This window comes from Pongo abelii, chromosome 7 (assembly GCF_028885655.2).
Source record: "Pongo abelii isolate AG06213 chromosome 7, NHGRI_mPonAbe1-v2.0_pri, whole genome shotgun sequence".
Taxonomy (NCBI): Eukaryota; Metazoa; Chordata; class Mammalia; order Primates; family Hominidae; genus Pongo; species Pongo abelii.
The window spans coordinates 14,201,442-14,224,741 of NC_071992.2; the positions used below are offsets into that span (position 1 = coordinate 14,201,442).

At 44.0% G+C, this 23,300-nt stretch overlaps 1 protein-coding gene across 4 annotated transcripts in view; it reads left to right on the plus strand.

Moving 5' to 3' along the window:
• The window catches only part of PRAG1 (PEAK1 related, kinase-activating pseudokinase 1), a 110,041-nt gene that overhangs the window by 44,923 nt on the left and 41,818 nt on the right, over nucleotides 1–23,300 (plus strand). For all 4 annotated transcript variants that reach the window (XM_054561194.2, XM_054561195.2, XM_002818825.5 and 1 more), the window contains one exon: nucleotides 1,365–3,214. In XM_054561194.2, coding sequence (XP_054417169.2) covers nucleotides 1,365–3,214 — 1,850 coding nt within the window. The remainder of the gene's footprint in view (nucleotides 1–1,364; nucleotides 3,215–23,300) is intronic.

Here is a 23,300-nt window from a genome sequence, read left to right on the forward strand (position 1 = left end):
TCAACCTTCACCAACCTGAGCCAGGGACTCTTTAAACTCAGAACCGCCTGGGAAAGAAGCCAGAGCCAGGCCCTGCTTTGAGGCTGCTTCTAAAAGTGGGGGTAAGGGAGGACTTTAGACCAGAAGGAGGAGGAAACGGTGACTTCAGGGATGGTAATGACCAGTCCACATCTCTGTCTCATAGCCCAACGAGTCCAACTACTCTCACAGGCTCAGGCTGAGGTCACTGCTGTAGGTGGGAGAAAGACGGCCTCTGACATAGTGGGAAGCAAAGCACAGAAAGAAGCGAGGAAGCCCGGATCCAGTTCAGAAGCCACCCCTCACCCTGATCCAGCTCAGAAAACACCCCTCACTCTGATCCGGTTCAGAAGCCACCCCTCACCCTGATCCAGCTCAGAAACTACCCCTCACTCTGATCCAGTTCAGAAACCACCCCTCACCCTGGTCGGGTTCAGAAACCAGCCCTCACCCTGATCCACTTCAGAACCCACCCCTCACCCTCCTGTTCTGCCCACACCCACCCACCCAATGTGTTTCTTTTTTCTTTATTATTATTATTATTATTTTTTTTTTTTTTTTTTTTGAGACAGAGTCCAGCTCTGTCGCCCTGGCTGGAGTGTGGTGGCGTGATTTGGGTCACTGCAACCTCCGCCTCCTGGGCTCAAGACATCCTTCCACCTCAACCTCCCAAGTAGCTGGGACTACAGGCGCACACCACCACGCCCACCAAGTTTTTGTGTTTTTTTGTAGAGATGGGATTTTGCCATGTTGCCCAGGCTCGTCTTGAACTCCTGGGCTCAAGCAATCTGCCCTCCTCGGCCCCCCATAGTGCTGGGATTACAGGTATGAGCCACGGCATCTGGCTCCAGTGTGTTCAGTGTGTTTTAAAAACACTTAAGACTTCGATTTCTTCAGGCATGCACTGTGATTGGGTTATCAAAAAACCCACAAACTCAAAGCAAAAATTAAACAAAACCCCAAGCTCCATTTTCCAATCCAGTGGAACAACTTCTCTCACCCAGCAGCTAGTTGTAAGGGAGGAAGAAGGCAAAGTGTTCTTTTTCAGAGTTATATTTTTCTTTTCCTACTTCACAGACTTAAGCCAAAAGCATTACAATCCATGGGTGGGAAGCGCAGCTCAGTGTCTGGGAAGACAAATGGCTCAGCGGGTGCCCCAGCAATGATCACAGGGCCGTGGGGAGATGAGAAGGTGGGCGTGCACTGAGTCCCCGGCCCCAGCGCCCCTGCACTGCACTACAGAAAACAATCTACAGTATCATTGCCCTTCCCTCTCACTTTTCCTCTCTCTCTTTTTTCTATGACAAGTTCTAATATAAGTCTTTTTGCGTTGGCCTTGTGTGTAGGTCATCTGGAGACGTGCCCCCGGCAAGCTCCCCCTCCCGAAGCAGGAGGATGCCCCCGTCGTCTACCTGGGCAGCTTCCGAGGTGTACAGAAGCCTGCTGGTCCCTCTACCTCCCCTGATGGCAATTCTCGCTGTCCCCCAGCTTACACCATGGTTGGCCTGCACAACCTTGAGCCCCGCGGCGAGAGGAACATTGCCTTCCACCCAGTGAGCTTCCCGGACGAGAAGGCTGGGCACAAAGAAAAACCTTCATTTCCTTATCAAGACCGGCCCTCCACCCAGGAGAGCTTCCGCCAGAAACTGGCTGCCTTTGCTGGGACCACATCTGGCTGTCACCAGGGCCCTGGGCCCCTGCGGGAATCCCTGCCCTCGGAGGATGACAGTGATCAAAGGTGCTCGCCCTCTGGGGACAGCGAGGGTGGAGAGTACTGCTCCATCCTGGACTGCTGCCCTGGGAGCCCTGTTGCCAAGGCTGCCTCCCAGACTGCAGGTTCCCGGGGCAGGCACGGTGGCAGGGACTGCTCACCCACGTGCTGGGAGCAGGGGAAGTGTTCTGGGCCCGCAGAGCAGGAGAAGCGGGGCCCGGGCTTCCCCAAGGAGTGCTGTAGCCAGGGCCCCACTGCCCACCCATCCTGCCTGGGCCCCAAGAAACCGTCCCTCACCTCGGAGGCTGCCATTTCTTCCGACGGCGTCTCTTGTGGCAGCGGCAGCCGCAGCGGCAGCGGCGCCAGTAGCCCCTTCGTCCCCCACCTCGAGAGTGATTACTGCTCCCTCATGAAGGAACCTGCCCCAGAGAAGCAGCAGGACCCTGGCTGCCCAGGGGTGACCCCTAGCAGATGCCTTGGGCTGACGGGGGAGCCCCAGCCCCCGGCCCACCCCCGGGAGGCTCCACAGCCTGAACCCATCTATGCTGAGAGCACCAAGAGGAAGAAGGCAGCTCCGGTGCCTTCCAAGTCACAGGCCAAGACAGAACATGCAGCGGCTGCGCAGGGCCAAGGCCAGGGTCAAGGCCAGGGCCAGGTATGTACAGGTAATGCCTGGGCCCAGAAAACAGCATCTGGCTGGGGCCGGGACAGCCCAGACCCAACTCCCCAGGTGTCAGCCACCATCACAGTCATGGCGGCCCACCCGGAAGAGGACCATCGGACGATCTACCTGAGCAGCCCTGACTCTGCAGTGGGGGTGCAGTGGCCACGAGGGCCTGTGAGCCAGAACTCCGAGGTGGGTGAAGAGGAGACTTCTGCTGGGCAGGGGCTGAGCTCCAGGGAAAGCCATGCTCACAGTGCCAGGGAGAGCAAGCCCAAGGAGAGGCCCGCCATTCCCCCCAAGTTGTCCAAGAGTAGCCCTGTAGGGTCCCCGGTGTCACCGTCTGCCGGAGGGCCCCCAGTGCCACCGCTGGCTGACCTCAGTGATGGGAGCTCTGGCGGCAGCAGCATTGGGCCCCAGCCTCCATCCCGAGGTCCTGCTGACCCCGCTCCTCCCTGCCGAACCAACGGTGTCACTATCAGTGACCCATCCAGGTGTCCCCAGCCTGCGGCCTCCTCAGCCTTGGAACAGAGGCGGCCCAGGTTCCAGGCAGGCACCTGGAGTCGTCAGTGCCGGATAGAGGAAGAAGAGGAGGTGGAGCAGGAATTGCTGAGTCACAGCTGGGGAAGAGAGACGAAAAATGGCCCCACGGACCATTCAAACTCCACGACCTGGCACCGTCTCCACCCCACAGATGGCTCCTCTGGGCAGAACAGCAAAGTTGGGACCGGGATGAGCAAATCGGCCTCTTTTGCCTTTGAGTTTCCCAAGGACAGAAGTGGGATTGAGACATTCTCACCTCCTCCTCCGCCTCCAAAGTCGAGGTGAGTACCATTGTCTGCCTGGGACTCTGTCTACAGGGCAAAGGGCTCTTCCAGAAACCTTTGCCCTCATCAAAGCTTTCAGACCCAGGTCCCAGAATCTGCCCAAAGGCCCTTGTGCCTTTATGTAAATTTCCCAGGGTCCCAGTGCAGCCCTCGGAGAGCAGGAATTGTGGCCGTCTTTGTACCCAGCAAACAAACCTACATGTGGGGCCCTGCTTGGGATTGGTGATTTGAAATCCATCTTTCACCAAGCTGTTGCCATTTGTTGGTGCCTGTATTTTTATAATCTGGTCGTCTTTTTATTCCCCAGTTCTCTGAAGTGTCTTCAGTGGGCTTTTTTCCAGGAAGTCCTGAATATTTTCATTTAATTTAAACATGCAAAAGAGGGCAAAAGGAGGTTATGCTATAAGATTTAGGGAGGGCTGGGTATGATGGCTCATGCCTGTAATCCTAACACTTCTTTGGGAGGCCAAAGCGGGAGGATTACTTGAGCCCAGGAGTTTGAGACCAGCCTAGGTAACATAGTGAGATCCTGTCTCTATTTTCTTTAAATAATAAAATTTTTAAAGTTAAAGTTAAAAAAATTTTTTTTTAAAGATTTGGGGAGGCAAACAGTTAATGCCAAATAAATGTGTGCCCAATAAACTGTTACGACAATGGTGATTAGGTCTTGGGGCCAAAAGCAGAAAAGAGGAAGCTTTATACATGGTTAGGAACCCTCAGATGTGGGGTTTTAAGGAAAAAAATGGGGCCGGGCGTGGTGGCTCACGCCTGTAATCTCAGCACTTTGGGAGGCCGAGGCGGGCGGATCATGAGGTCAGGAGATTGAGACCACCCTGGCTAACACGGTGAAACCCCGTCTCTACTAAAAATACAAAAATTAGCTGGGCGTGGTGGCAGGCGCCTGTAGTCCCAGCTACTCGGGAGGCTGAGGCAGGAGAATGGCGTGAACCCGGGAGGTGGAGCTTGCAGTAAGCTGAGATGGTGCTACTGCACTCCAGCCTGGGCGACAGAGCGAAACTGTCTCAAAAAAAAAGAAAAAAATGTAGTTTTGTGTTAGCATGTTGAAACTCAGTTTTCTCTACTGCTTCCCTGCTATCTCCTATCAGTTTAAAGTACCTTTTAAAGGCTCGAGAAAAATAAATTTTTTTTTAGTTATTGAGCTGTGCATGGGATTTAAATGCTGGGGAAAAAAATCTCTCTAGATTAGAGCAAAACTGATTCCTGTTAGGAAAAGGAGAAACCTACTGTTTTTCAAAAAATTACAGCCTTTCTGAACAGACTTTCTCGAGTCATGTCATTTCCAGTGGTTCTGTTTCAGCTGATGTGCCTCTGGGCTGATGTCAGAAACAAGGAAATTGACCACAGAGAGAAGCAGTCAGGACACTTGACTTTGAACATCAAGGCGTCTCAGGCATTGATATGATCTAACGTGGGTTTTTTCTCATGACCACTACTTTGTTCTGGTATTGCATTGGCCGCCCACCATGGAGAACAGACATCTTCTAGATCCTGAAGTGATTGCAGACTCTTTGGCAGCCACGTGAAGTCCCCGAATGAATGAGGGATTCAGCAGCTAAGATGAGCTTCCATTTATACGGCACTCACTATGGGCCAGGCATGGATTTAAAAGAGTTAGACATAACAACTCATTTCACCCTCAAAACAGCCCTAAGAGGTAGGAATTGCCAGCCCCAATTTACAGATGACAAAGCAGAGATAGAGAGCTCGAGTAACCAGCCTAAGTTTCCTGCGGTACCTGCAAGGCTCCTAAGTCTGCGCTCCTTCTGAACCTACAGGATATCAAGGAGCATGGAAATTGAGCAGGGCGTGAGAGTAAAACATCCGAATTGTATCTGCCTGCCTCAGTCCTGGGTAAATTAGTGGAAAGCACAGGTATTGGCACTAGAAAACCAAGTTCCTATTCCCTCTCTCACAAATGGAGTGACCTTGTATAAGCCACTCACTGTGGCTGAGTCTCCAGTCCCTTCTCTAGAAGAGTCGGTCTCTAAATAGAGAGTCTGGAGTCTCTTCTCTAAAATGAGAGGATAGTAGTACTTTGATAACACTCTGTTATTGTAAACCTCTAATGAGACAAACAATGGAATCCAATGCAGAGGTTAGTGATGATGTAGGCAGAAGCCACCCGGGCTGCTGATTGCGCAATGACACCCACACCCTATGGGAACTAGCATGGCTCAATCCCAGGAACGCCACTCTGAGCCTTGGAGAAATAACTAAAATTTACTCCTTTAAGAATCTCAGGGCTTGGAGAAATCCCAGTAACCATAGCAACATGACTCAGGTAGGGTTTTAATTAGCATCTGGGTTGAGATCAGAGTTTTTTCGGCCCAGTTTGTTATGATAAAACCCTTAGATAGCTCAAGCTTGATGGGAATCTTGGAGGTTCAAGGTTTCAGCTCTTAAAAAATAAACAAGTTAGAGGAGAAAAAAGAATTAAAAAGAAGGGCCGGACTTAGTGGCTCATGCCTGTAATCATAGCACTTTGGGAGGCCAAGGCAGGTGGACTGCTTGAGCCTAGGAGTTTGAGACCAACTTGGGCAACATGGTGAAACCCAGTCTCCACCAAAAAAGATATGAAAATCAGCCAGGCATGGTGGCACATGCCTGTCATCCCAGCTTCTCTGGGGGCTGAGGTGCGAGGATGGCTTGCACCCAGAAAGTGGAGGTTGCAGTGAGCTATGATTGTTCCACTGTACTTCTGCCTGAGCAACAGAGCAAGACCCTGTCTCAAAAAAAAAAAAAAAATCTAGAAAATAAATTAGCTTAAGAGAACACAGAAAAACAAGAGCATCTTATATTATTTAAAATAAACTAGAATATATTTTCATTTGGGGAAGCATTTTCATTTCTCAAGCATTACTGACATTATCTTTCGAATCTCCCTGTGAGAAGATAAGAGGGCAGGCCTGGGAACATATGCTGACTTTTAATTCTGGAACTCAGTACCTCCTCTGGGGATAGTGCCAGGAACCCCAGAGTCTTCCAACCTAGTAGGTCAGAGTGTTGGCAAATCAGAGTGTTAGTGAGAATGCAGCCAACAGTTGATCCAGCACCAATTCCAGTACACACTGGTAATTATGGCAGGCTGATGTCAGTTTTCCAAAATGGAAAAACGTGGAAGGTCTTCAAGCAACATACAAGGTCAACTTGATTTCTTCACATGGGCCCATTTGTGAAATAGATCCTATTTCTAATGATCAGCTTCATTATGTGCATTACCTATGCTCACACCTCTAGAAAAAGGGCTTGCTTCATACAGGACACTGTTCCTTTCCACTTATATGGTGTGAGAGAGACAGATCATCTGCTTCCTTAGGCCATTATGGAAGAACAGGGAATGATTTTCTCTTTTGCCTGTTGTTCTGTTTATCGCCCTATTTTACAAAACTGATTCTGACCTGGAGGAAAAAAAATAGATGTTAAGAATGACTTGGCTTTCCTGTGGTCCTGTTTTGAATGTTTGGCAGTAGCTTGTCTGTCTTTTTGAGATATTGTCCTCTGTAAACTCCCATTCGTGTTCCTGAGAAACCTCTTGCCGGAGTGCCCTGCAGGACAAAGGCTCTCCATGCTCATTTTATGCACAGAACAGTTCTTCTCTGGAGGAGTTTAAGTGCGTGCCCAACCCTCCTCCTCAGGCGGGTACGGCAAGGCCTGGATACTTTCTTCCCTGTTGCCATCAAGGCAACTTTTATACCCGCAAAGTCACACTTACTAAGAATGATGGATCTCACAGAGTCTCTGGGTCACCCCTGTCCCAATATAAGGCAGAATTATAAGATGAGGATCAACAAGTACCGCTAGTTAGGGAACAAAAATACTTCAGGAAAGAAGGGTGAACTCTTAGTTTAGCTTAAGACTTAATGGCAATTTGGCCAGGCATGGTGGCTCACGCCTACAATCCCAGCACTTACGGAGCCCAAGGCAGGTGGATCACTTGGGGTAAGGAGTTTGAGACCAGCATGGCCAACATTAACGAGAATAGCAGAGCTGGGGAAACAATTAAGATGAGAAAGAACCAAACTGCTTTCTGCCTTTTGCTTTTTCACGATGCAAACCCGGTTTTAAATGACTTAACGACTTTTGGGTGACCAGGTCAGTTGAAAGAGAATCATCTGGTTAGTGCAGATAAGCGTTTCACAAAGAAACCTCAAATTAGGAGAAGAGGCCTGAGCCCAGGTGGAATTGAGGATGATAGGTGACTAAGAAATAAGACAGATTTATGTGGTTTCAGTGTCTAAATGTTCTGGCCCCAGGTGAGACTAATCAAAAGAAAAGTTACCCCAAGAAAGTGGGTGACGTCTTTGTTTTCTGTGTGTTTTGTTTTGAGACAGAGTCTCACTCTGCCGCCCACGCTGGAGTGCAGTGGTGCCATCTCACTGCAGCCTCCACTTGTCAGACTCAGGTGATCCTCTCACCCCAGCCTCCTGAGTAGCTGGGACTTCAAGCACGTGCCACCATGCTCCGCTAATTTTTATATTTTTGTAGAGACGGAGTTTCACCATGTTTCCCAGGCTGGTCACAAACTCCTGGGCTCAAACGATCCACCTGCCTCAGCCTCCCAAAGTGTTGGGATTGCAGGCATGAGCCACCACGCCCAGCTGATGTCTTTGTTTGAAAGTTATCACTCATGGTCGGGCGCGGTGGCTCACACCTGTAATCCTAGCACTTTGGTAGGACAAGGCAGGTGGATCATGAGGTCAGGAGATCAAGACCATCATGGCTAACACGGTGAAACCCCGTCTCTACTAAAAATACAAAAAATTAGCCAGACGTGATGGTGGGCACCAGTAGTCCCAGCTGCTCGGGAGGCTGAGGCAGGAGAATGGTGTGAACCCGAGAGGCAGAGCTTGCAGTGAGCCGAGATTGCACCACTGCACTCCAGCCTGGGCGACAGAGCAGAGCAAGACTCCACCTCAAAAAAAAAAAGAAAGTTTTCACTCAGTTGAATTTGAATTTTAACCCACAACTTGCTAAATTCACCCCTTTTTCTGTGGGGCTGCTGGGGAGCAGAGGTTAAATCTATTCTTGGGCTTTTGCTCACTCTTTTTTTTTTTTTTTTTTGAGACAGAATCTCTGTCACTCAGGCTGGAGTACAGTGGTGGTACCTTGCCTTACTGCAACCTCCGCCTGCTGGGTTCAAGCGATTTTCCTGCCTCAGCCTCCCAAGTAACTGGGATTACAGGTGCGCCACCACGCATGGCTAATTTTTGTGTTTTAGTAGAGATGGGGTTTCACCATGTTGCTCAGGCTGATCTTGAACTCCTGACTTCGAGTAATCCACCTGCCAAAGTGTTGGGATTACAGGTGTGAGCTACAGCCCCCGGTCTTTTGCTCACTCTTAATTCTCCTCCTTTGCTGCTTCTCAGTAGACAGGTAGTGACAAGTGTCATGAGTGAAGTTCGTTTCTGTCCACAGAGGCGGCCACATCACTAACCAGAGGAACTGACATGACTTCACCGTGTGGTTTCTCCTGTAACATGATCTCTGGGTATGAACTGGGAGGATGAGCATAGGATGAGTGAGATTGGTGTTTGTCTCCAGTGTCCACATCCAATCTGATTAGAGCTTCCAATGTGTTCTTCTAGAAGCCCTTTCTGCTATAATGGATGACAGTTGGGTGGCAACATTTTACTAGGAAATCCCATACTCTTGATGCATAACGGCCTTTTCTGGGTGGCATTTTGAAAATCACAGTTCGTATTAGGAAGCACCGTATTTAGAGAATCTTCATGGACTGTGTTTAGCCTTTTTGACAAAACTTAAATAAGTAGGCTAAAGGTCAAGCTAGTCAGCGGAGAATGAATACTGGCCGTATTTCAGTGGCCCCTACAGATACACAGAGTTTGGCAAACAGAACAAAGCATATGTACCAACAATGCATGTTTACATTCTGTCCCATGCCAGGGGCAAATTCATAGTTGGCCTGTTTCCGTAAGTATGGGGATGGAACCTTGAAACACAGGACATCTCATAATGCTGTAAGCAGGGACCACTGAAATTGATTCCTAGAGTCTTGTTCTACAATTTCTTTAAAAATTACTGATTTGACGCAGTATGTATTCAACATTTAAGACTTTCTGTCTAATTTTGAGCATACATTCTGGACTAAGGCTAGCAATTAGAGATTCTTTCTTTAATTTATCAGATATCTATTAATTGTCTACTTTTGATTGGGCTCTGTGCAAGGTGCTAAAAAGCCAGTTACTGGGGTTCTGTTCCTTAAGGATCCTGAGAATTGAGTAGGTAAGAATTAAATCAGCAGGCGTGCAATATGACTGTCAAAGCTTGACCCCTGCTTTGATTCCCTTTGTTGAGACAGATTCTTATAGGACCTGGATTCTCACCACATCCTGTGTTCTGTTTAGGGAACACAAAGGTAAGCTCAGCTCTGTGTCCAGGAGTACCTTATAGTCCTCTCCCTTAACTGTGTTTGTTTCAACTTGATCCAAGATCAGGATTAGTACAAGCTTATTAAAAAAAAAAAAAACAAAAAAAAAAACCGTTTACTTTTTACAAAATAGACCAGATGCACTTTGAAGGTAAAGCGCATGCTTAACCATCTGCAACTCCTAAAGTTGAGCTCAACGCATCACATGTAGTAGGTGCTCAAAAAATGTTTGTTAAATGGACAGTTGTAAACAGAGACAGTGCCGTGTTTATTTCATTTTCCAGAAAGGCACCTGACTCCTTGCTTTGCACATAACAGGTGCTCAAGAAATGTTGAAGAAAAAAGCAAATTGCTTTGAATGCAGTGTATCCTAAAACCAGATTTCCAGGTTGCCCCAGTACTCTGTTCAGGCCTCTGTTTTGGCTGTTAACACAGTGTATCTTTTGTTACATTAAAATGGGTCCACGTTTGCATCTCCTCAAGAAATTATATAAACTCCTGGGAGTGCAGGGATGTGTCTCATACATTCTTCCTTGACTTCTCCATAGCATACCTTAGCACAGAGTTGGATATGTAGTAGATATTCAATGGCGAATTACTGAATTTTCTTTTTTTTTCTCTTTTTTTTCTTTTATTATTATTATTAGTATTATTATTATTATACTTTAGGTTTTATGGTACATGTGCGAAATGTGCAGGTAAGTTACATATGTATACATGTGCCATGCTGGTGCGCTGCACCCACCAACTCGTCATCTAGCATTAGGTATATCTCCCAATGCTATCCCTCCCCCCCGCCCCCACCCCACAACAGTCCCCGAAGTGTGATGTTCCCCTTCCTGTGTCCATGTGTTCTCATTGTTCAATTCCCACCTATGAGTGAGAATATGCGGTGTTTGGTTTTTTGTTGTTGCGATAGTTGACTGAGAATGATGATTTCCAATTTCATCCATGTCCCTACAAAGGACATGAACTCATCATTTTTGATGGCTGCATAGTATTCCATGGTGTATATGTGCCACATTTTCTTAATCCAGTCTATCATTGTTGGACATTTGGGTTGGTTCCAAGTCTTTGCTATTGTGAATAATGCGGCAATAAACATACGTGTGCATGTGTCTTTATAGCAGCATGATTTATAGTCCTTCGGGTATATACCCAGTAATGGGATGGCTGGGTCGAATGGAATTTCTAGTTCTAGATCCCTGAGGAATCGCCACACTGACTTCCACAAGGGTTGAACTAGTTTACAGTCCCACCAACAGTGTAAAAGTGTTCCTATTTCTCCACATCCTCTCCAGCACCTGTTGTTTCCTGACTTTTTAATGATCGCCATTCTAACTGGTGTGAGATGGTATCTCATTGTGGTTTTGATTTGCATTTCTCTGATGGCCAGTGATGGTGAGCATTTTTTCATGTGTTTTTTGGCTGCATAAATGTCTTCTTTTGAGAAGTGTCTGTTCATGTCCTTCGCCCACTTTTTGATGGGGTTGTTTGTTTTTTTCTTGTAAATTTGTTGGAGTTCATTGTAGATTCTGGATATTAGCCCTTTGTCAGATGAGTAGGTTGCGAAAATTTTCTCCCATTTTGTAGGTTGCCTGTTCACTCTGATGGTAGTTTCCTTTGCTGTGCAGAAGCTCTTTAGTTTAATTAGATCCCATTTGTCAATTTTGGCTTTTGTTGCCATTGCTTTTGGTGTTTTAGACATGAAGTCCTTGCCCATGCCTATGTCCTGAATGGTAATGCCTAGGTTTTCTTCTGGGGTTTTTATGGTTTTAGGTCTAACATTTAAGTCTTTAATCCATCTTGAATTGATTTTTGTATAAGGTGTAAGGAAGGGATCCAGTTTCAGCTTTCCACATATGGCTAGCCAGTTTTCCCAGCACCATTTATTAAATAGGGAATCCTTTCTCCATTGCTTGTTTTTGTCAGGTTTGTCAAAGATCAGATACTTGTAGATATGTGGCATTATTTCTGACGGCTCTGTTCTGTTCCATTGATCTATATCTCTGTTTTGGTACCAGTACCATGCTGTTTTGGTTACTGTAGCCTTGTAGTATAGTTTGAAGTCAGGTAGTGTGATGCCTCCAGCTTTGTTCTTTTGGCTTAGGATTGACTTGGCGATGCGGGCTCTTTTTTGGTTCCATATGAACTTTAAAGTAGTTTTTTCCGATTCTGTGAAGAAAGTCATTGGTAGCTTGATGGGGATGGCATTGAATCTGTAAATTACTTTGGGAAGGATGGCCATTTTCATGATATTGATTCTTCCTACCCATGAGCATGGAATGTTCTTCCATTTGTTTGTATCCTCTTTTATTTCCTTGAGCAGTGGTTTGTAGTTCTCCTTGAAGAGGTCTTTCACATCCCTTGTAAGTTGGATTCCTAGGTATTTTATTCTCTTTGAAGCAATTGTGAATGGGAGTTCACTCATGATTTGGCTCTCTGTTTGTCTGTTATTGATGTATAAGAATGCTTGTGATTTTTGCACATTGATTTTGTATCCTGAGACTTTGCTGAAGTTGCTTATCAGCTTAAGGAGATTTGGGGCTGAGATAATGGGGTTTTCTAGATATACTATCATGTCATCTGCAAACAGGGACAATTTCCATAGCATACCTTAGCACAGAGTTGGATATGTAGTAGATATTCAATGGCGAATTACTGAATTTTCTTAAAAAAAAAAAAAAAAAAAAAAAAAAAGCAAGGCAGAGTGAACTACAAATGTAATAGTTCCTGGCCTGATGTTTCACTGGGGACCCAGTCATGATTCTGCAACTATTCTCGCTCAACAGAAGATTACCACCTTGAGTTGAAGAGGCTAAGAGGCTAAGGTTAATCATTATTAATGATTCAAGGTGGGCAAACACCATGTGGGCACAATGCATCCTTTCATGGATTACTTACTCTCCAATGATTGTACGTTTCACTCTTGCTACTGGTCTCTATTACCCTGCTTTTTTTTTTCAACCTGAGCAGGTGTGTAGAGCCAGCACTCTCTTGCCAAAATAATGTTTTCTCAGGTAGTAATCATCTAAACACTTTCTTTTCCACCAGAGAGTTACAAGGAATTTTAGGGTGTGGTTTTGCTTCTCTGAGAATAGATTTTCCGTGCTTTCTCAGGTGCATTGGAAAATACAAGCTTAGGCAGTGTGGTCATTCCCCCTCTGTCCCTCACGTCGTCAGAGGGCCTTTGTTCCTAGAATGGCCAGCCTACATTTGATCTGCATAATTGGTTGTGAAACTCACCAATTGGTAGGAAATTTTCTCTGTTAGTGGCCGAAGGAATTTTTTGTTGTTGTTTTGGGATTGTTAATGTCCTCATTAAAGATCTTACATTTCCTTCTATCAGGGTTGATAGACCAACTACAAAGAATATCCTGTGTCCCTTTCTGCAGTAATAAGTTTCAGAGTTTAAAGATCAGAGTCTGCATCCTCTGTGCTTGCATTGCTCATTATTTCTTTCTATTGACTTTTGGGCAGAGCCTTAAAAATGTTGGGCGTTAGGAGTGTTTATACTGTTCCCATACAACTCTGTAAAATTCCCTGCTTTAATTAGCTTCAGTCTGATGCACTGGACAGCTTCTCTGTGCTTCTCTGACAGGCTGACTTATATAAACAGCTGTTCTTTGTTGGATGACAAGGGGAGCTTCCAGGCCGAAGGCTACTTTAAAAAGTTGTTCATTTTTATTCTCAGATATTTTCTCTCCAGTAAACCTATCACTGTTGAATGTTCCCCCCAACTTCCCAGTAGTTTGGTTTTTAGCCATTTCATACCAATTTATACGTGTGCTATGATAACTTTTCTAAAGTCTAAAACCTAAACAAATAGCTGGTGGTGATATTACTTTATGTTCCTGAGTTGTAGAAAGCTCTTCAGAATAGCTTCTGCTGTTTGTGAGCTCCATATGGCAGTCAAAATTAATGAAATTAAAAAACACTAGATACGGCCGGGAGTGATGGCTCACGCCTGTAATCCCAGCATTTTGGGAGGCTGAGGCAGGTGGATCACGAGGTCAGGAGATCGAGACCATCCTGGCTAACATGGTGAAACCCCATCTCTACTAAAAATACAAAAAAATTAGCTGGGCATGGTGGCACGCACCTGTAATCCCAGCTACTCGGGAGGCTGAGGCAGGAGAATCACTTGAACTCAGGAGGCAGAGGTTGCAGTGAGCTGAGATCGCACCATTGCACTCCAGCCTGGGCAACAGAACAACACTCCATCTCAAAAAACAAAAAGCAAAACCACTAGATACATACAAGAACAGTTGAGATAAATTGACATAGTAGTAAGTAATATGACCTTATGACCTTGAAGGTCAGGAAGAAAAGGACGTAGAGTCCAATTTTAAAAGCAGTCAGTGTGGTGGCATCATTTGACGTAATTCTTTTTTTTTTTTTTTTGAGATGGAGTCTTGCTCCTTTCACCTAGGCTGGAGTGCAGTGGCACGACCTCAGCTCACTGCAACCTCTGCCTCCCGGGTTCAAGCGATTCCCCTGCCTCATCTTCCCGAGTTGCTGGGATTACAGGAGCCTGCCACCATGCCTGGCTGATTTTTGTATTATTAGTAGAGATGGGGTTCACCATGTTGGCCAGAATGGTCTTGAACTCCTGACCTCATGTGATCCACCCGTAATTCTTATAATATGTGCAGATCAAAAGGATGGTAAGATTTTATGACTGCATATTCTTGAACCATGAGGACACTTGTGTTGCATCCTCCATGCCAATTCTGATCATTTGGAGCCCATGCATCAGGAAAGCTGGCCATGATCTGTTCGTGGTGTCTGCAGGTTGTAGGGAGGTGGGGGTGCAGATACATGTCATGTGCTGGATATTTGCTGATTCAGCCATAAAATCTAAAATTTGTCTTCTAAAATGCATACTGTGGCTGGGCGCAGTGGCTCATACCTGTAATCCTAGCCTTTTTGGGAAGCAGGAGAATCACTTGCACCCAGGAGTTCAAGACCAGCCTGGGCAACATAGCAAGACACTAACCTCTAAAAAAAATACAAAAATGAGTAGGGCATGGTGGCACATATCTGTAGTCACAGCTACTTGGGAGGCTGAGGTGGGAGGATTGCTTGAGCCAGGAGGTCAAGGCTGCAGTCAGCCGTGGTCACACCACTGCACTCCACCCTGGGTGACAAGGTCAGATCTTGTCTCAAAAAAAAAAAAGATATAAATGAAATGCAAAATCTCCAGTGGTTAATACCCATTTTTGTTAGTAATTCAAGAGTTTAAGAATTCCCGGCTGGGCTCAGTGGCTTACATCTGTAATCCCAGCGCTTTAGAAGGCCGAGGCAGGAGGATCATCTGAGGTCAGGAGTTCAAGACCAGCCTCGCCAACATGGTCAAACCCCGTCTCTACCAAAAATACAAAAATTACCCGGACATTGTGGCAGACACCTGTAATCTCAGCTACTCAGGAGGCTGAGGCAGGAGAATTGCTTGAACCGGGGAGCTGGAGGTTGCACTGAGCCGAGATCATGCCATTGCACTCCAGCCTGGATGACAAGAGTGAAACTCCGTCTCAAAAAAAAAAAAAAAAAAGAATTCTCTTGCCTTTGGGTGGTGGAGGGACTCTGTCTAGCCACTTCTGTTTGGCAGATGACGGCCATTCTCTTTGAATACAGACTCTAATTTTAGACTGAAATGCCAAAATGTCTTGTTTCCTCTTAGTGAGTGATTATGAACGTCCCATGAATTTTAACCATTTGTGGAACTCTGCATTTTAGTAAATAACAGTTACTATTAAGTTTAGTACCCATTATTTAAAGGATTATTTTCCTTTATAGACCTTCAATTTACTGTTTCTATCCTTAAATCTTATTAAGCAATGTGTTTTCACTTAGCCTTATTTTGGTTGGTTGGTTGTTTGTTTTCAGACAGGGTCTCACTCTGTTGCCCAGGCTGGAGTGCAAGCGCGATCTCAGCTCACTGCAAGCTCCGCCTCTTGGGTTCAAGAGATTCTCCTGCCTCAGCCTCCCAAGTAGCTGGGATTACAGGGGCATACCACCCTGTCCAGCTAATTTTTGTGTACGTATATATATATAGGGTTTCACCACATTGGCCAGACTGGTCCCAAACTCCTGACCTCAGGTGATCCACCCTCCTTGGCCTCCCAAAGTGCTGGGATTACAGGTGTGAGCCACTGCACCCAGCCCACTTAGCCTTATTCTCTTTGGCTTGTTGCATGTATTTATTTATTTATTTATTTATTTATTTTTGAGTTGGAGTTTCACTGTTGTTGCCCAGGCTGGAGTGCAATGGCGCGATCTCAGCTCACCACAACTTCCAACTCCTGGGTTTAAGTGATTCTCCTGCCTCAGCCTCCCGAGTAGCTGGGATTACAGGCACCTGCCACCACGCCGGGCTAATTTTTTGTACTTTTAGTAGAGACAGGGTTTCTCCATGTTGGTCAGGCGGTCTCGAACTCCTGACCTCAGGTGATCCACCTGCTTTGGCCTCCCATAGTGTTGGGATTACAGGTGTGAGCCACCGTGTCCAGCCGTTGTATTGATTTTCAGTGTCCAGGATTGGGGAGTGAGGTTGCAGATGCAGGAGCTGTGTCAGAATCTTTGGGAGGGATAGTTTAACAATGAAAGTTCAGTGATGTAACATAAATTTAAATTGGGAAGATGAAAACAAAACTATTGTTTTCCTAACACATACTACTTATAGTTTTTCTGAATCTTCTCCACTGGTGAAAAGATAAACCATCGTTTTTATACAGATGCTTGATTGAAAACAGGTCATGTCTCCCTAGGAGAAAATAGAAGAAAACCGGGACAGAGATATTTGCTGATCTGTCATATTTCCTTGGTATCCTTTCTTCAAATCTTTCAAGATATCTTCTTTATATTCATGTCATCTTCAAGACGTGAAACAGGCCCTTGATCCCAAACACTCTCGATGCTTGTCTGTGTTTCCTACAAAAAGCAGAAACCTGAGAAAGATAAGGAGTACTTTGCACGTAGAATAGAGAAGATCCTTACAGTTCAGGGTCTGAGATTCCATCTTGACATTCATTTGATTGCTAAATATTGAAGACTTGTTGTAGGTAGAGCCGTGACCATACATTGGTAGGAAAAGTACAGATTGCTTATGAGATGATTTTGGCGCACTTGTTGACCATATGGAGAAAACAAAAAAAACAACATTGAAATCCTACCATATAGTGTCATATAGTGTATGTAAAAGTGGACTGCAGATGGAATAATGATCCAAATGAGAAAAATAAGACCAAAAAGCAAATTTAAAAACATTCACAGCATATTTAAGACCCTAGAAGAATAAGCCATAAAATGATGGCTTTGACTTCATCAAGTTAAGGATTTCTGTTGAACTGAGGATGCCACTGGCAGTTAATAGATGGGTGAGAAATTAAAGCAGTGTATCAAAGACTGACAAGGGATTAACATGTAAGGTGCTCTTGTAATTCAAGCAGAACAATATGTGGAAACCAGTAGAAAAACAGGCAAAAAACATGGATAGGCAGTTAACAGGAGGGAAAAGCTAAATGCAGGGCAAGAATTTGAAGAGCTACTTAACTTCATTAATAATCAGAGAAGCATAAAACAGTAAAATAGCACATTATGTCCATCAGATTGATGAAAATTACAAAGTGGGATAATACCAAATTTCAGCAAAAATACAGGAAAATGGCTATTAAACAGCTGTTAAATTAAGTATGAGACTACATCATGTCCCCACAACCTTCATTCCTGAGTATATATTCACACAGGTCAGTAAGGGGACATAAACAAGGAAGTTCATCATAACATTATAGTAGCGGGGAGTTAGAGCAAGTCCAGGTAGTCATCTCTAGAGAAATAGGTAAGTAAAATGTTATGATTATGAAATAAACTATTTAATAGCAGTCAGAAGCAATGAACTGGAAATATGTCCAGAAACATGGGTGAACCTCATACTGGTATTGACGGAAATAACTAAGAGAATGAAATCTATAGCTCAATATATTTAATATAAATTAAATATAAACAGATTCATAAAATAACACTATGTCTCTTTTTAAGGAAAGTTGCATTCTTAACCTTTTATGTAGTTTTTAAAAAATAAACATACACATAAAATATGTATATATGTTACCTATAACATAAAATTCACCATAGTAACCATTTTAAAGTATAAAGTTTAGTAGTAGTTTCCATTTGTTGTATATTAAATCAGTCTCCAAGGAAGTCTTCATTTTGCAAAATTGAAACTCTCCACCTTTAAACAACTTCCTATTTCTCCCTTCCCTTAGCCTCTGGGAACCACCATTACTTTCTGTCTCTGAATTTGACTACTCTAGGTACCTCATATAAATGGAATCATCCAGTACTTGTCTTTTTGTCATTTGCTTGTTTCACTTAGTATAATGTTCTCAAGATTCATCCATCTTGTAGCATGTGTCAGAATTTCCTTCCTTTTAAAAGTTGAGTGATATTCCATTGCATGTATATACCGTTGTACTATTGTGAAACACATATTTGGTCTTTTTCCAGTGTCCTGGCAAACAACTCCTAAAATTTTTGGTATCTTCAAAGTTGTCAAAAGTAAAAAGTTCCTCTTCAAAATTTCCTTTTTATTAAGGAATAAATCATAAGTGTTAGAACTAATAGTTTCTCTTAAAGACTAGCTTTTTGCAATAACTCTTCGTTAAACCTTATATAGTCATTAAGTGTAAAAGGATAAGTATATTATATGTATGTATATATATATCCACACACATATATATATGTATATATATCTTTATACTTTAACTACAATATCAGTTTTGGCTTGCTCAGGCATGTCTCAGCATGCCCAGGCATGTCCCAGCTCACAGCTTATGTCTCTTCCTTATTTGGAAATGTTACTGCTTCTATAAGCCTTTACATAAGCGACTTCCTCTTTTCCTTTGTTCCACACAGTCTTTACCTATTTAGGAAAGTTTTAGGTTGTTAGTCAATCAGGCTAAGCTTAGACTGTGAGGTCCAGCTCCAGCCAGTAGAGATAGGACACAGCAATAGGGACTTTACGTGTAAGGGATAAATATTCCTGTGTCTCTTTGTTCAGTGTGCTCTCGTGGCAGGACTGCTGATGGGCAGCACCCTTTCTGCAGAAAGTACTGAGAAAACTTTTTATCTGACTACTGATTCTTCTTTGTGGCACCGAGGAATAAGCATTTATTTCCAACAGTTTGGGGGCTCATCCAGGATCACCCATTCTCCTCTGGGGCAGAGTCTCTGATCTTTCCCCCAGGGGAGGTGCCCCACTGCCTTTTTGCGGTGGCCTCAGGAGTTGGGAATCAGAACTCACCTGTTGTAATGAATAAACCCAGACTCTCAGCAACACAGGAAAGGATGGACAGGCTTGCACTGCTGTGGCAACCCGGTAAACTCTGTGCACAGATCAAGGTAAGAAACGTCACAAGGGTGTGACAAAGTACTTCCTTGGTGGTCCGGATACTCTGGAAGTTGAAAGTGTGTGTGAATGGTCTCAAGCCATGCAGTGTTGCTTGTGTGGATGGTGACAAGTCCTGCTGGATGGAGTGGGCGGGTCCTACCTGCGGTTCCATGGCCACCTCATACAGCTTAGGGCGGATCCTGCCATGGGTTTATATCAGCATGCCAATGCTAACAGGAGCCTAAATTTCCGTTAGGGAAGCAGCCAGGTAGGATGAAGTGAGTGAAGAGTGTAAGAAACCTCTGGGGGTGGGAGAAGAGGACTTAAGATCCTCCCCAGGGAAAATGAAACCTCAAGTGTGTGAGATTAAGAATTTAAGCAAGCCACGGAAAAACAGGATAGACAAGAAGTCTCTAGAATTAAGAAGTTAAGTCTACCCAGCATTCAATATGGGAAATGTTTCTAGTAAATCGGGAGTGAAGAAAGATGCAAGTGGTCAGATTCCCCCTAATAATCCTTTAGGGTTTATGTTAAAGATTGGTAAGATAATGAAATAACTAAATTCAAAAAGAAGTAGTAGATGATTAAGTATTGTTGCTTCCTTTGGACTAAAGAGCCAATCCTCCAGCCAGCAGTTTTTTGGCCAAAATTTGGATCAGATGAAGATTGAGTCTGTCAACTTTTAATAATGGATGTTAATGACAAGCCTGTAATTGAAGGACTTATTAAAGATGGCTGCTCGAACCTTGTATGTCCCCATCCAATACTCCAATTTTCCTGTATCACAAGAAGAAATAGATTATGCTCTATGCTGGTGGCAAAGACCTGTTCTTCTTTAACCTCTGAAAACAAGTGAAGGGGGACAGGAGAACAAGAAAGAGTCAGAGATTGCCTCATCTGATAAGAAATGGGACCCCCTAGACCACCTTCCCCCGTTTCTTAATAACCCACCGCCACCTCCCCAGGCAGCTGCTGGATCGGGTCTGAACCCGATCCCAGACCCGAATGCTGCTCCAGGCCCTTCCATGTTATTTCCCCCCCACCATATAACCCAGATTCTTGGGAATTCCAGGAATCTGGGCATTCTAAATATCCTTCTTTAAAGAAAGGACTTCAGCGGGAGATAGAGCAATGTAAAAAGGATATTCAGAACCTTCCCTTTCCTCCCCCTACTAAGAAGTCAACTTCAACGTTCTTTCCTTTAAGGGAAGTTCCTCAGTGAGGGGGACATTGACTTTGTAAATGCTCCCCTAACTGGGTCTGAAGTCCGAAGTCTGAAAAAGGAACTCAAGCTACTGTTAGATGATCCTTATGGGATGTCAGATCAAATTGATCAGTTTTTAGGCCCTCAGTTATATACTTGGGCTGAATTAATGTCCATCCTGGGTATCCTCTTTTCAGGGAAAGAAAGAAATATGATCCACAGAGCTACTATGGCAATTTGGGAATGTGAACATCCTCCAGGTCAAAATATTTGGGCAGCAGATTACAAACTCCCCCCTCAGGACCCACAGTAGGATAAAAATAATGCCGCCCACTGAGACAATATGAAAGATTTAAGGGAAATAATAATCAAGGGGATTCGGCAATCAGCACCCTGAACCAAAAATCTTTCCAAGGCATTTAACATACAACAAAAAAAGGATGAAGGACCTATGAGATTCTTAGATAGACTAAGAGAACAAATGAGAAAATATGCAGATTTAGACCCAGAAAGTCCCCTTGGGCAAGGAATGTTAAAACCGCACTTTGTTACTAAGAGTTGGCCAGACATTGCTAAGAAGTTACAAAAATTAGAGAATTGGAAGAATAAGTCAATAGAGGAGTTGTTAGGAGAAGCTCAGAAGGTATGTGTGAGGAGAGATGAGGAAAGACAAAGGCAGAAAGTGAAAATCTTTTGACAGAATTCACCAGGACAGATGATGTAGGGGGCTAAGTCTAGACCCACGCCTGTAGCATTTTCTAGAGGAGGCAAGAGGAGAAAGTTTGGTAATTCAGGAATGCAGAGAGAAAGAAGGCAAGGTCAGTATTTTAAAGGAGAAGGTAAAAGTAAGTGCCATAGGGGCTGTGGATGTGAAAATAAAGAGGAGAAGAAAAGGGGCCCTGGGCTTGGAAGACACGGAGGGCAAGACAGATGTTACAGATGTGGGAGACCAGGTCATTTTAAGAAGGAATGTCCTGAATTGGAAAAAGCAGAGGAAGCTCTCCCATTTGTGACTACTTTTGAAGAAGAATAGCGGGGTCGGGGGCTCTGTCTTTTCTATTTCGAGTCCCACCAAGAGCCCTTGATAAATTTAGAGGCGGGACCCAAACATGAATTAATTACCTTTTTGATCGACTCAGGAGCAGCTCACTCATCTGTTGGTTTTCCTCCAGCTGATTTAGCTCGTTCCCCAGAGGAATTGACAGTTTCCAGGGTCAAAGGAGAAGGATTTAAGGCAAAAATTTTAGAAAATACAGAAGTTAAATATCAAGATCAATCGACTTGTATACAATTTTTATTAATTCCTGAAGCAGGAACCAATTTGTTAGGAAGGGATTTAATGTTAAAATTAGGTATAGGTTTACAAGTTGGTCCAAAAGGTTTTCTAACCTCTTTAAATTTGTTAACTGTGATAGATGAAAAATACATACATCCAGATGTCTGGTCAAGGGAAGGAAATTGAGGAAAGCTACGAATTCCTCCAACATATATCTGGTTAAAAACTCCACGGGAGGTAGTAAGGAGAAAGCAATACCCTATTCCTTTAGAAGGAAGAATAGGGTTAAAGCCTGTAATTGAAGGACTTATTAAAGATGGGCTGCTCGAACCTTATATGTCCCCATCCAATACTCCAATTTTACCAGTCAAGTAATCAGACGGGTCATACTGATTAGTGCAAGACCTTAGAGCTATCAATCAAATAGTCCAGACTACTCATCCTGTTGTACCTAACCCTATTTCAAATTGGCTAGAAGGATGGTTCGGTCAATAGAAACTCTAGCCTCAATTCTTACTTCTATAGCAACTATAATAGGCATACTCCTTCTTCTTGGGTGTTGTATTATACCATGCATCTGGGAATTAGTAATAAGATTAATAAAAACAACTCTTATTAAAACCCATCTTAACTCTCCTCCACCTTATTCTGAAAAAAATTCTCCTTTTAGAAACTCAATCAGAGCAATTAAGCCAAGAAATATTAAAACAGTTTGAAGAGGAAAAACTATAAAAAAATAAGAGGAGGGAATTGTGAAAAGTAAAAAGTTCCTCTTCAAACTTACCTTTTTTATTAAGGAACAAATCATAAGTGTTAGAACTAATAGTTTATCTTAAAGACTAGCTTTTAACAATAACTCTTTGTTAAACCTTATATAGTCATTAAGTGTAAAAGGATAAGCATTTTATATATATATATTCTTTAACTACAATATGAGTTTTGGCTTGCTCAGGCATGTCTCAGCTCACAGCTTATGTCCCTTCCTTATTTGGAAATGTTATTGCTTCTATGAGCCTTTATGTAAGCAATTTCCTCTTTTCCTTTGTTTCACACTGTCTTTGCCTATTTAGGAAAGTTTTAGATTGTTAGCCACTTGGGCTAAGCTTAGACTGTGAGGTCCAGCTCCAGCCAATGGAGGTAGGACAAGGCAATAGGGACTTCACACATAAGGGATAAATATTCCTGTGTCTCTTTGTTCAGTGTGCTCTCATGGCAGGATTGCTGATGGGCAGCACCCTTTCTGCAGAAAGTAAAATTGTCTTGCTGAGAAAACTTTTTGTCTGAATGCTGATTCTTCTTTGTAGCACCAAGGAATAAGCATTCCTTTCCAACAGAAATGATGTGTCTTTTTGAATGCTTATGAATTGACTGAGGGCTGGCAGCCCCTTGGTCACTTCAGGAGGGGAGTTGGTCACCTGAAAAACCAAGACAAGATTAGAGGGTTGAGACTTTCAGTACCACCCCAACCCATAGGGTTGGGGAGAGAGGCTGAAGGTTAAGTTGATCACTAATGGCTGATGCTGTAATTAATCATGACTATGTAATGAGGCCTCCATAAAAACCTAAGAGGACAGAGTTCAGAGAGTTTCTGAATAGCAGAACCTCTGGGGTTTCCTTGACGGTGGTGTGCCCAGAGAGGGCATGAAAGCATCGTGCCCCTTCACACATGACTTGTCCCATGCTTCTGTTCTTCTGTATCCTTTGTGATATACTTTATAATAAACTTGTAAGCATTTCCCTGAGTTCTATGGGCTGCTCTAACAAATTAATTGAACCCAAGGAGGAGATTATGGGAGCCCT